Here is a 14,196-nt window from a genome sequence, read left to right as displayed (position 1 = left end):
TGGCGAACTGATAACACTGCTGCTCTCAGGCTTATCTGAAGGGATTATATGATGATCCTCCTTACCACATTCTTGCCCGGAAATCTTCTTTGTCAATAGACACAAATGTCCTGCCCGTACCTGTGCTTCCTGTCGGCCACGGCACGGCTTTAAATCACTGCCTTTCACCTTTTGTTCCGGTGATGGGTGGGTCACGGGGTCGATGGAAGACGAGATATGAGGATGGCGTTCTGCAGAGGTAGTGCGTACCGGTTTAAAGTGGCAGGAGCCTGTGGAGTTGGACTTTGTGTGCTGGTTTCTGTGTTTTGTAAGGCCCTAATTCAGATAGAAAATTGAGGACTGTGTACATGATGACAGCCCTTGCTTCATTCTTTAAAATCTTTTTCTCTCTCTCTCTCCCAACACACAGACACACGCGCATTTGATTGACACTTGCCAGATAATCTGATGAAAATCCCCCTTTATTCATCTGTCAATACTCAGTTTTAAATCAATTCTAGATCTAATTTTCATTACCCTAAGTGGAAAATATACCTTCATTAGGCTAACTCTGAATGACTAGGGTTAACCCTTTTCCAATGTTCGCTTTGCCATGTTACTTAAGCAGAAATATTTCTATAAGCATATAAGTAAGTGGCTTTTCGTTGCACTTGGCCGGGGAGTTTCAAATCTGATTTTTATTAATTTATTTTTTTTGTACAACTGAAACTAGAACATTTAAGTGGAGGCAGGAGCTCTGACCCACTTCACCACTTTCGCACTAACTGAGATCACCTCTTCATCAGCTCCCAAAGTAATCAAACCATTTCCTCTTCCTTCGAGATAAGCGGTGAGGGGACAGGAGGAGTGAGAGAGAAAGACTAGAGTATGGGTGAGGAGCAGGAAGACAATCTGATCCTCTGTGTCCCTGGGGCCTTCTGATGTGATGACTGAATTCAGCCATTTGTCTTGGCGATAGGGAGGAGGGGTCCAAATCTAGATCGCTCACTAATGGATCTGTTCCATCGCAGTTGAAAGCCAACATACAGGCTTGCTCCAGAACGTGAGCCCCCCTTCCTCCAACTCCAGAACTCCCATGGGATGTGGGTTTGGAGGGAGAGGTTCGTCCTTCATGCTGTCTGGTGTTGGATTAGAGAAAAAGAAGAAATGAAGACTGCTTCTCATAGATACTAACGTCAGGCCGACATAGTTGAAATAATGTTAATCACCAGTGAACCAGAGACGGTCACGTGGAACCTGCACCGATGCCAGTTGGGCTGTGAACCGATCCGCAGAAATGCCAGTGCTTCAGCGAAGTCCTTGGATTACTCAAGTGAGAAAACAGCCAAGAGTTCCTCACCAAGCAGACTCTCTTTACTCTTCCTGTTATTCAGGTGCAGGTTGACATTCATTTTGAAGAACAGATCTTAACCTTTTTTTCCTCTCCGTCGTTGAAGGCTGTGAATGGCTCGCTGTGCCTCTGGCCTCACATCATGATGTCTTCAGATCTTTGTTTGTCCATAAGCATCATGGGCTTCTTTTCTTTGGCAGGGAAGAGTGAACCTGAATGGTGAGGCTGATCCCCTCTAATGTTATTAGAAGGTCCTAATCCCCATATATTCTCAACCGGGGGATGAACACTCACTGAGAGAGGAGGGCAAAACAAGGAGGGTGGGATTTGTGGGCAGTGCAAGAGAAGGAAAAGTGTGTGTGTGTGTGTATATAGCAATGCACTGTGTGTGCTGATTGATAGCCGGCAGTGAAAAAAGCCAGAAATGGTGTTTTCCTTGGACCCACCTCTGGGCCCCACCACTTTTTTTTTTTTTTTTTTCTCCCCTGCAGCCGTGGAGCCCTGGCTGGGCTGTGTGCTCTCCCTCTCCACATCCCCACTGTGTCCAGCCTGTGTTGCATCACGATGGTAATTGTGGTGCAATTCAAGATATCTTTTTAAGGAGTGATTGTTCGACAGGGACTGGAGGGGTGTGCTTGCAATTCTGGCAGGAGGGCTTTGGACCAGTTTCAGTTTGGCTTTAGCATTCGTGGCATCACATGGAAATATAATTTCAACACGTTGAAGGTGAAAAGAGTGAAGCGTCCCTCTGCTGTTCTGAGCTCTGAGAAGAGCTTACGTTTTAAATTGTCCATCTTTTTGGTGACCCCAGTTTTTGTTTCTGGCCACACAGGTGTTGTGACCTGCCCCGGCCAAGAGGCCATGTTTAGTTTGAGTATGATAGCCATCTGTCTTAGACTCACGGCTCTTAAATGTCAAGGATCTGGCGTCATGGCAACCAGCTGGCCAAACATGTCTTGGGGGTCAATGGGATTGTTGTGGTTGCTCTTTGGGTAGATAGGTCATCTAACTTTACCGAATGACCCCTGACCCTTTTTGGAAGGCTTTTTCCTCTCTGGGTGGTTTGACCAAGCTGACTGCCACGCTTCAGGTTTTTTATTCTTCATGATCTGCAGCGGTGCTAATTGCTGTCTCACAAATCTAATTCCTTAAGAAGATTAAGACTATTGATTTTGAATTCTTTCTTCTTTTTTTCAGGTGACCGGCCAGTCAGACTTAACGACACAGACCACCAAGCAGAGTTCAAGTCCCATCAGTGGTTCGGAGCCACAGTGCGTTCCCACGGCGACACAATCCTGGTAAGACCAAGTTGATGAGCTCCGTAGATGTGTCGTACTAGGGGAGTTTCATTTCAGACTGCTTGTCTAGACTGAGGTGCAGGAATTGTGCTGCATGTCTGGATTCAACTGTGGCCAACTCTGCTTAAATTTTCTGTTATATTTAAATTTGTAATACGTGGTATGTTGCACTTTTCTGACGTTCTGAAGGTTGTTAACTAATTTGACCTGTGCAGAGACATTACTCTAATTGGGTTGTGGGTGGACCGATTCTGCTGAAATCTAATTTGATTACTTGGGTTACATCAAAAAATCTATGAACTCTGTCTGACAATTTGTGTTCAAGGTGTCTGTGTGGCATCCAAATGTTCCTGATCTCAGTCTGTGGATATCCTGAAAAGAGCCTCCATGGTTCGCTGCACTTATGAGCACCACCCTCAGACAACATCTGCTGTTTCCTCAACTGTACTTTTTGTGAGGGGGGGTAAAGTTTTGTCAGGGAGGGCTGTAGAGTATTGGGGCGCATCTCTGAAGACCTGCTTGATTCTTTGGTAATGAGCCGGTTTGTGAACCCCCCCCCCTAGATTGCTCTGACATCAAAGCCCAGGTGCTGCAGCTCCGAGGGCTGATGTGGGGCCTGACGTGGATTTTTCCTTCACGGTTACGTAGCCCCAGCTGTTAGCCCGACCTCTCCCAGGGTCTCTCAGCTGTGCTGTGGTTTGTTACTGTAATGACTGTTATCTAAACAGTTTCCCCTCACATACACTCTCTCTCGCTCAGGCCTGTGCCCCTCTCTATTCCTGGAGAACTAAGGAGGACATTCCTCGAGCTGATACAACAGGAACCTGCTACCTGTCGGTTGGAAACTTTTCCAAGTTTGTGGAATACGCCCCATGCCGAACAGGTATCATTTTCTATTCTATTGAGTATTAAGACAATGATGTCATCAGTGTCAGTAGATCTAACTTTATTGGTGTTTTCTAGAATTCTTTGGAAGACCAGGTCAAGGATATTGCCAAGGGGGTTTCAGTGCTGATTTCACAAAGGTAGAGAAGCCGATAAATTACTGGGTGTAAAGATGCGGCTTATTGTCAGTGGGGTTGTTCATTTTTTATTATTTTCCATGTTCTCTTTCAGGATGGAAAGGTTGTGTTGGGAGGACCAGGAAGTTTTTTCTGGCAAGGTTAGAGACCCTTAAACACACTGACCACAGTGTTTTATGTCCAGCATCTTTGTTTTATATTGGTAAAAAAAATGGAAATAAAATTTGATTACCTTTTGGTAACAGTGCAGCTAAATTGGACTACACATACTCAATAATGACATTTTAAAGCATATATAATAGTACTCTTTATTCATTGTGCATAAAAGTATATGTATATGGCATCAAAAGATGAATATGAAATAGTCTTTAGGTTATTCTCTCGTATTTACAATTTACATTTCATGTGTTGTGTTCTCCACATTTCTTCCCATGTGTAGATGTATTGGAACCTCACAAGCAGCAGCTGTTTGTTTTTTTTCTGGTGTTTCTGGCTACCCTGGATCTCTAGTTAACCCATTATGTGTTTTTTCTTTTGTCAAGTTTTATTTGCCAAGATTTCCTTTTTTTGTTTGCATGTTAGGCCAGGTCATCACAGCAGTAAAGGAGGAGATCATCAAGGCGTTTTATCCTGGTTACTTCCTTTCTTTTGTAAGAGGAGAAAAGCAGACCAGGGCGAATATCCGTAACATTTACCATGATGACACTTACAAGGGTAAGATGTATTGCCCCATTATGGATTAAAGGTTATCTTGGTTTCTTATGATGAAACTGTGAATATTTTGTCCTTGATTTTTCTGACACCTTAGCACAGACTTACAGATGTTAAGATGTGAAATGTTGACATTCATTGTTCATTTTGGTAGGTTATTCAGTCACAGTAGGAGAATTCAGCAAAGATGATGTGGAAGGTAGTTCACACACTCACAAAAACCGTATGTGTTCACTTCACTGAATGTTCCGAACTAATATCTCTTCTCTATTCCTTCTACTTGTCAGATTTTGTGGCCGGCATCCCAAAAGGAGCCAGACTGCATGGCTTGGTGAGGAGCCTTAAATGAATATTTTGCTCTTCTGATGAGAGATTCTGCACTGAAGAGCTGATTATCTGATCTTTTATTTTTGAGAGATTTGCTGATTTCCCAATTAAATGTCAGCATTTAGTAACTTAGTATTATGAAACAAGGTTATTTAGGTAACCCAAGAAGGTTCAGAACAACATTGATTTGTGACTTTCTTAAAGTAGTCTCTGCTGTATGAAATCATCAGAGATGAATGTGCCTAAATGTCTAACAGTGTGAGCTGGGAAGGGAAAGGGAAGTGTGTATGTACTGGGGAAAAGGAAGTTGGCAGAAAACTTTTGGGCATGCCACAAACCATGGGAATGTTCCTTCTACTCAAGGCAACAATCCCTGTTTTTAGGTCTTGTGTGTGAATTAACTACGGAAGATAAAATTATTTCCCCACTTTGGCACATAGACTTGTACTATACTTGTACTTGAGTTAAAATTCAATGATTTTGTACTGTGTTTTTCGTAAGAACCTTTTTTTAAATTTTTTTATTCCGGATTATTATACTTGGGCAGTGGTGGCTTAGTGGTCAAGGAAGTGCCCCCATAATCAGAAGCTTGCCGGTTCAAATCCCTATCTGCTGAGGTGCCACTGAGCAAAGCTCCGTCCCCACTGCTCACTAAGGATGTTAAATACAGAGGACACATTTCATTGTCACCATGTGATGTGCTGCAGTGTATCTCAATCACTTCACTTATTTATCCTCTCAGGTGTCTATCCTAAATGGCACAGATCTGGCAGAAATTGCGAGTTTGACTGGTGAACAGGTTGGTCCTTTCAATTTCAATGTTTGAACACAGATTACAATGCAATGTTGATTTTAATATTTAATTTACAAGGTTCTGTTAACTGATATGTTGCTTAATGCGGTGTGCTGTAAAGTTCTATTAATTTAGCCAAAGACAGAGGCGGTTTTCACAAATAAGCGACATGGCTCTGCGAATGGAAATCATTTTTGTTTTCTCTGTTGCCACATGATTTGTATTTCTTCGGTCGATTCAAACAAGGGGCTTTATCTGCTTACCTTTAGAGTCTGGGAATGTTGCACTGGCTCTACAACAGCCTCCTTCCTATTTGCATTGCAGCAAATCTGCTTGAATAAACATTTATTTAGTGGGAATCACATTGAGCCATTTTTGTTTTCCAGATGGGCTCGTATTTTGGGTATTCTGTGGCCACCATGGATGTCAACAACGATGGGTGGGTGACTATCTACTTCCAGTGTGTTTTAAATTATGCAAGCTTGGTGTGTGGTGGTACTTCCTTCATGATTTTCAGCTGTATGTGTCGGTCCTCAGGCTGACTGACTTGCTGGTGGGTGCTCCCATGTTTATGTTGCGTGACACTGATGGACGTCTAGAGGAGATGGGTCGGGTGTATTTATACTTGCAAAAGGGGCTGCTGGACTTGCAGCCTCAGTTGCCTCACCTGACTGGGACCCAGGTGTTTGGCCGCTTTGGCAGCTCCATTGCGCCTTTAGGGGACCTCAATCTGGATGGCTTCAACGGTGAGAAGGAAAAATATTGTTTGTTCCTAGTCTCGGCTTCTTGTCCTTTTTATCTGCTATTTCCAGTGCCTTGACTATTAATTATGTCATATGTCACCTTCAGATGTGGCTGTGAGCTGTCCATTTGGTGGAGAGGACAAGCAAGGATTGGTCCTCATTTATAATGGCTTCTCTGGTGGAGTTAGGGACAAGCCTTCTCAGGTGATCACTGGCCAGTGGGCATCTGGCATGCTTCCTTCCAGCTTCGGGTTCACAATGCGAGGGAGTCAGGATCTTGATCGGAATGGCTACCCAGGTATGCTGTTCTTTTATAATATTCATTAACTTTTTGAAAATGGTGGCATGTTCAGTACTTTTGGAACAGCTAACAGAGTGCAGTGTGAAAATAGGAATACTTAGGGCCTTCAACTCATGGCATCCAAGGTCTCTGTTCCTTAGATTTTCTAGCCTTCTACCTGAGATTCAGATGTGAAGCCTCTATGTCCATTCAGAATGGTAGCTAGATGGGGCATACTGTAAACAAGGCCTGGATTTGGATTTTTATGTGCATAGTTGAACCCTGCCCTACAGAACCAATGGTTGAATGTCTGATTTGACATTCTTTCAAACACATCTGCATTCTTTTTCCTGAACAGATCTCATTGTTGGAGCGTTTGGTGTTGACAAGGCAATTCTGTACAGGTGAGCACCACATATATTGGTTAGTGCATTTATTTGTTAATTTTATTTTGTGTCACTGTTAAAAAACAAAACAAAAAAACAGCATGGTCACTTTCACCTGGTTAAACTTGTGGACCAACAAGTTTCACCAGCTTACTGTTAATACTGTTAATAAAAGTTAATACCAGCTAAAAAGTGCTGCATTTTTTCAGATGTATTAACTAAATGGTGAAAATTTGTCTCTTGGTCACAGGTCTCGGCCTATCGTCAACACCAGTGCCTCCCTCTCAGTCTACCCAGCCATGATTAACCCAGAGGAGAAGCACTGTCTCCTGAGCAAAGGGAACGAGACCATGGCTGTGTCCTGGTGAGTGCCAAATCACACCCATTGCTCCGTCTCATCAGGGGGAAACCCCATTTGCTGAGTGTTTTGTCTGTCGCCTCAGGCCTCCTTTGTCTGCGAAAGTCGAGTGTTGACGCCTAGATCCTGAGTGCCACCCAAACAGGAAATTAGAATGCCTGGCATTGCTGCATTAGCAACACTGAGAAGCAAGCAGCCAAAGATGAAATACAATGCTGCTAGTTAGTGCTGTGGTTTTGGTATAAAAACTCAAATGCAAGTTTCAGCTGAGTGGAGAAAAATGCTACCACCCTGGGAAAAAACAATAAGGCATGAAATGCACTTTCTCCACTGTCACGGTGTGTTTGAAACATGCATCCTACTGAACGCCTTCATCTGGTGTGGGACAGGAAGCAGCGATTGCGATTCAGACAGCGGGCGCTCATGTCTACTTTCTGCACTCATCTGTTCGGATCTGTTCAGGAAACCCTTGCACACAGATGTGTGTTGGTTATGTTGTGTTGCTGAGAGACTGAGGGGGGTGGGGAGGGGGTTGAACACTAGTAGTTGCTGTGAATGGGAATATTGTTTAGCGGTGGAACACAGCTGGGAAGCATCAGCACACACAGAGCAGCACACACACATACACATACACACACACTCACACAGAGCGGAACGTGCAGAACAAATAAGGGAGCATGTTATGTTATGAAGAATATGTTCTAGGTTTTTGGACATGGAGCACCGTTCTGGGATTTGGGATTTTCGTGATATGGGCTAGGGGGCTTTTTTAGAGCTTGATGTTGTGGGAGTCTGGTTAGTGGAGGAGGCCTCCTCAGATGCTGATGAGTGAGAGCCTGAGATGCCACTGTGCTGACCCTGGGTGATCAGTTACACAACTACGCAGTCACAGCTTTCATCTTGCTGGGTTATTGCAGAAATCTTATAGGACAGCGATGACATGCGCCAAACACATGCTGCCAAAACAGAAAACTGTGTGTGTGTGTGTGTGTGTGTGTGATAAAATGGACTGTATCTGGATGCAGTCCTGCTATTTAATTCTGCTTCCATGAATTCCCCTCATGTCTCTTTGCTATCTGGTCCTTTCTCCAACAGTGTAAACCTCAGTGTCTGTCTCTCTGCCAATGGGAAGTATGTTCCAGACAACCTAGGTGAGCCAATGGAAATCTGGACCAGTGATTTTCTTGTCTGTTTCTGTAGTTACTGAGACCCAGCCATGTTAATTATTGTTAATGTTATAATGTCATTGTCATGATTTGTGTTTTACGTTTTTGTCTGCATACACTGCAGCAATTGTGGTCTACATGTGGCTTTAGTTCTGTTCAATTTAGCTTACCCTATACAAAACCCATTATAAAATAATAATAATAAATATTAACCCCAATGGTACATTGTGTTCATTCAACACAATTGTTCCTGATTAAACCCATCTTTAGCTCAGAGTGTTGTGCATGCCACGTGTTTAAACTTGTGAAGGAAGGGTGTATGGTTTCTTGCAGCATGATTAATCCTGTTGCTCATTAGAGATACCTGGCACACACACACACACACACACACACTTACTTACTGGCAGTAAGATGTGGCAAAGACATCACAGGAGTGTAAACCCATTATGCTTTTTGTGTGTTTCTAATGGCTGTTGTGTTTGCATTTATACCTGCCCCAGAGTTCCATGTGGAAGTTCAGCTGGACCGTCTGAAGCAGAAGGGAGCTGTGAGGAGGACTCTATTTGTCGATTCCCAGCAGCCCACTCTGCAAAGAAATGTGAAGGTCCCCAATGGTGCAAGGGTCTGCCACGAAACCAAGATTTACTTACGGGTCAGTCCCTCGCATTGCTACCATTTAATTGGGACAGTGTGACTTATTAGGTATTTTGGTTTGAATGCACTCAAAGAGTCTTGGCTCTGTTCAGGGGTGCAGAGGAGCTGCTGCCAAACAAGAGTATGTCCGATCGAGGACACTTGGATGCTGTTGGGGGCCATATGTCTTGTGCAGAAATGTTCTCAGCAGCTCTCTTTCTCCTGAAATGTTCATAGGATGAGAAGGAGTTCCGGGACAAGTTGTCACCCATCTATGTGGCCCTGAACTTCAGCCTGGATCCGCAGGCGGCCACCGATACCCATGGGTTGAGGCCCATCCTCAACTACCAGACCACTGAATTCCTTGAGCAGAAGGTATGTCTGTGTGATGGGCTATTAAATGCTGTTGCTTTAACATGAGTTTTTGGGGAAATGCTGGTTCTATAAAAACTCTATTATTCTTCTTTCTGCAATGCTCAGATTTACTGCAATGCTCCATGGTAAACAGCTTAGAAATGGTCTAATGCAAAGCTTATGTAAAATGGGTCACAGTGATTTTAAGCAGACACCCCTATTCCTCTTCAAGATAGAGCAGTAGTCTTCCTGCAGCCCCTTCACGTGACTGGGATATTTTCCAGAAGGCCTGGAGACTCGTTTTAGACAGGCAAAATGTTGAACTGTGCTGACACTGTACAGGTGTATGTGTGTCAGTGTGTTTAACAATAGGTCTGTTCAATTGTCAAATGTCTAGCCATTCTTTTTTTTACATGTGATTATTTTATTATCTATATCCTGCTATTTGATAGGACAGTAAGTTTTTGCTCTTGACAGATCTGCTATTGGCTAAAAGTGCCTATGCAGTTGCATGACAAGGCTGTAAATGAAGGAACTGTTCAGTAATTCTGCTCTTTTCCAAAGTAAACACGCTTGTGTTCCTTTCAAGAAACTTTCATTGCAAGCTCCCCTAATTATCCCAGTTAAAGAGCATAATCTCTGCCATGTGTTGTAGGATTCTGTATCTCCTTTATACTATGCACCATTGCAGGGTGGTAGTAGACAGTCACAGCTTAAAACCCAACCCACTACCATTGTACCCCAAACACGACACTTAACCCTGAATGTCTCCAGGGGGACTGTCCCTGTAGCTACTGATTGTAAACCACAAGGCCACATAAATGCCATAAATGTAAACGTAGACAAAGGGAGAGGCTGTGAGAACCTAGAATAGGATTGTGTATTCAAATATTCTGTCTATTTCATTAAAATGCAATATGCAGTCCTAAAATTATTCTTTTCCAGAATTTGTCTTAACATGAAGCTTTAACATTGTAAATTATGTTAAATATATATATGTTGGGTTATTAATCACATTGCTCAGTGCTACTAAGCACACTCAGTGATGCCATGGGTGGGGCGGTGCAGGCCATGTGCCATCTGGTTTGCATTTGTTTGCCTTTTGCTCCTTTTTTCCCCTCATCAGCAGTCTGTGATATGAATCCTGTCTGGGTCGTGTTCAGCTGGGCTCTGCACCACGTGTAAGCAGCACAAACCGCAGGACTGGAAGATTTTTGGGAAAGAAAAAGGGGGTGTCCCCGTAGTTTCCTCAAGTCCCCTTCATAAAAATCCCTCTGAACTGGTTACTCGCTGCTGTGCGTTGGATGTGGCGGCTCACTGTTTCTGGGGGTCACTGCTACTTTCACTGCACATATGAAACCATCTGTTAAAGCAAGTGGGTGGAGCAAGGGTGGCCTATAACATTCCAGGAGGTTTATAGTTTAAAAGTCACTGCGTACAACCTGCGAGATGGAGGCGCTCCCCCCAGTGTAAACTGTGGTGGAGAGGCTGTCAGTTGAACTGTGTGGGGTCTTGCATGGGGTACATGCCACACATGTGTTCTAATACAGGTCAACGGAGTGAGATAAATGCGCAAAAGATTACTCCACAGTAGATTACTACTACATTTTGATACTGATACCAAGGATGATACTCAATACTATTTTTAATACTACAGGGTAGAAAAAAAACAATCACAGGAATTTAAAAATTATTTTTTTAAGTTAATAATGTGTATGTATTTTTATATTTATCAGAACACCACACACACACACACACACACACACACACATATATATATATATATATATATATACTACATAAAGAAGTGAATAAATAAACTGAGAAGTAGATTCAAAAATGAATAAAGAACTAGACAAATAACAAAAGAAATTTATTTTACCAGCAGATGCAAAACTGAAATTTTTTGCTACTAATAGGGTGGTAGTCGCCTATGAACCAGAAGACCCAGGTTCAAATCCCACTTACTACCATTGTGTCCCTGAGCAAGACACTTAACCCTAAGTTGCTTGGGGGGGGGGGCAGTCCCTGTAACTACTGATTGTAAGTCACTCTGGATGAGGGTGTCTGGTAAATGTAAATGGAATTTAAGTGACTATACCAGTGCTAATTGATATAAAAATCAATACTAAATTTTTCAAATAGTTTAGCTCCATTATTATTGACTTTGATGTGATCAGTTTAGGGCTTTCAGTTAGTGCTCATTATACTAATTTAGAAAATTCTAATTAGATTTTAGAATAGATTTTATGAACATTTCTATGATGTGGTGTTTTTATTCACGTTTATGTATTTTAAGGTCCATCCCCTAACCATAAAGTTATCCATTTTTGGAAATGACTGATCTGCTGTAATATCACTGGGACTTTTTGAATTTGTTTGTAATTTTCGTTGCACAGAGGCAGATGTGATGTGTGGCGCGCCATATGTGCTGCTTGTTTATGTTTACGGCCCTGTGTGAAAGGCTGCGGGCGGGCCAGTTCACGGCCTGAGCGAGTGCCTCCCTCCGCTTGCCTAATTAGAGCTCCCGAGCATCTTAATTACAGGGAGGATGGCCGCACCCTTTCTAATCTCCCTTTCTATTTCTTATCCGCACTGTCATTGGCATCAGCGTCCCACGGTGTTGTAATCGCACACGGAAGCAATTTTCACCATATTTATTTATTTTTAATAAGTACTTTGCTGATTCAAATGTTCTTGCTCAGCCTCGACATCCTTTATATCCCTGCTTCTGATGCCTGTGTACAGAGTGTGTGTCGTGGTGTGTTGGGTGGCGTCACGTGTGGTAAGTGTGCGGTTGCCCACAGGCCTGCTGTGATGTGGCTGCTGGCTGCCCATGGCCGGCGCTGTTGGCTTTGTGGACACAGTGGCAGATCACACACACGCGCACACACACACACACACACACGCGTGCGGTATAGTACACTCATCAGTGTTTAGCATGAACGTTCAGCGACTGGTGTGCACCGAGCACTGAAGCGTCTGTTTGAGCATTTGATTCAGTTTTATGAACAAACAAGTACAGACAAAATGAATTTAAAACCAGAAATCCAGAGTTGTATATTTGCATTACTGGCTAACAAACTATATATTTTAAAAGCTACTGATATTCATAATCAGTCATTGTTTACTATGGGAGTAAATATGTGTTTGGGGGATTATGTGCTTATGATATGTATTCCATTTCTGAAAAAACGCTGTTCCAGCATTAAATCTCATTGTCTCCTCTTCTCTTTCCAGGCTCAGATCTTGCTGGACTGTGGCGAGGATAACATTTGTGTCCCTGACCTGAAGTTGTCGGTGCAGGGGTGAGTCTCCCCTCTCAACAACCTGTATACTGTGGGGAGGCATCTGCCTGATGGAGATCATTTAAAATAATGATGACAAACTAGCAGATAAGAACATACTCCTTTCGTCTGAGAATAAAAACAAGGGGATGCTACCGTTTTTGCTGGAATAATAAATAGGTTAGGGGCTGCTGATTTTGGTCGCTGAACAAAGCATGTGGTCAGAAGAACCCGAGGTGAGGGAGATAAACACACACACAGGGCAGATTTGTGTGCTTTGAAAGGGAGGATGTGCTGCGGCAGAGTAAAAACAGGATACTGTGTTTTACGCTGGATGCTGGGATTGGCGGTTTGGTCCTGGAAAATTAAGGTGGGGGACATCCATTTATAAAATTTGGAAAATTGTTTCACAAGTGTGATGCATTTTGGAGTGAATTATAAAAGATGGATGATCCATTGTTAAATGGTTCAATCCATAGTTTGATATGGTGAGAACATATATTTTAGTGGAATTCTTACATGAAGCTGTTCATTTAGTATACTTTTATTTAGCTTCTTTATTTTAAATCACTATTAATTTCTTTAGTTCCCATTCAGTTTTGTATGCTGTTTAATATTCTCTCTGCCTTTTAGGATAGCAGTTGGCAGTAGCCACAAAGTGCAATGAAGTACAATGATACACAAGTAATTCTGAAAATCGTTTGGCAAAATTAATGTGGACCACCATCAGACTAAGAACCTGCACTCTCTGAACACGTTATTACACAGTATAATTCTCTCACTTTCTATCTTTCCCGGGTTGATCAAATAAACAAATAATAAACTTTGAAGTAGTTTTAATCTCAATCTCATCAATCAATGAAAACACTGCCGGCTAGGTCAGTAAAGAGGGGTTGGTGATGGAGTGAAGTGGACTATGCAGCAGGCACAGTGGTGGTGCATCGTGGCAGAGTACATGGGTGAATAAGGGCCCATGACACCATTCTGCAGATTTGTTACAAGACTCCACTATCTCGTGAAACCTGCTGCAGCAACACTGAACTGATCTTGTAGTCGATCATACCTCGGTAGTGGCTGGAGCGGGGACTGTTATTTTAGTTGCACAGGGACTGGGTCACTTCCAAAGCCCCATCGCATATCTGCAAACATTGCATTTTCCCGCATTCCACTTTTGAGACATTTCTTTGCCAAGACACATGTAGGCTGCAAGACTATTGCCCCTGGGGTCTGTTCTTTAGCCATTACTCATAGGCATTTTTTGGCTATGTATATTTTCCTCTTTGTTTTTGTTAAGAATGTGCAGTGGCTGCCTCAGTCGGCACGGCGTTTGAAACACTGTGCCGCTTTCCACGACACAGGCTTTTCCAAAGCCAGGACGTAATTGGAATCGTCTGTGGCCCTCATGCGGAATTTCTCATTGTGCTAGGACCTGTAGAATGCCAGGGATGGAGGAAGAAAGAGAGGAGGAGGAGTCCTTGTCTCTACTCCTCTCAGTGTATGACTTTTTA

General features: G+C 42.9%; 1 protein-coding gene across 1 annotated transcript in view; it reads left to right on the top strand.

Moving 5' to 3' along the window:
• Nucleotides 1-14,196, top strand: part of itga5 (integrin, alpha 5 (fibronectin receptor, alpha polypeptide)) — a 33,959-nt gene that overhangs the window by 9,593 nt on the left and 10,170 nt on the right. Inside the window, exons 3-19 of the mRNA XM_028994212.1 lie at nt 2,528-2,628; nt 3,388-3,511; nt 3,592-3,653; nt 3,745-3,790; nt 4,233-4,364; nt 4,516-4,560; nt 4,649-4,692; nt 5,431-5,487; nt 5,868-5,920; nt 6,019-6,227; nt 6,331-6,522; nt 6,863-6,908; nt 7,141-7,254; nt 8,344-8,399; nt 8,915-9,066; nt 9,285-9,422; nt 12,642-12,709. Coding sequence (XP_028850045.1) covers nt 2,528-2,628; nt 3,388-3,511; nt 3,592-3,653; nt 3,745-3,790; nt 4,233-4,364; nt 4,516-4,560; nt 4,649-4,692; nt 5,431-5,487; nt 5,868-5,920; nt 6,019-6,227; nt 6,331-6,522; nt 6,863-6,908; nt 7,141-7,254; nt 8,344-8,399; nt 8,915-9,066; nt 9,285-9,422; nt 12,642-12,709 — 1,639 coding nt within the window. The remainder of the gene's footprint in view (nt 1-2,527; nt 2,629-3,387; nt 3,512-3,591; nt 3,654-3,744; nt 3,791-4,232; nt 4,365-4,515; nt 4,561-4,648; nt 4,693-5,430; nt 5,488-5,867; nt 5,921-6,018; nt 6,228-6,330; nt 6,523-6,862; nt 6,909-7,140; nt 7,255-8,343; nt 8,400-8,914; nt 9,067-9,284; nt 9,423-12,641; nt 12,710-14,196) is intronic.

This window comes from Denticeps clupeoides, chromosome 10 (genome assembly GCF_900700375.1).
Source record: "Denticeps clupeoides chromosome 10, fDenClu1.1, whole genome shotgun sequence".
In the NCBI taxonomy this organism is placed as follows: domain Eukaryota; kingdom Metazoa; phylum Chordata; class Actinopteri; order Clupeiformes; family Denticipitidae; genus Denticeps; species Denticeps clupeoides.
This window is presented reverse-complemented; position numbering and strand designations above follow the sequence as displayed.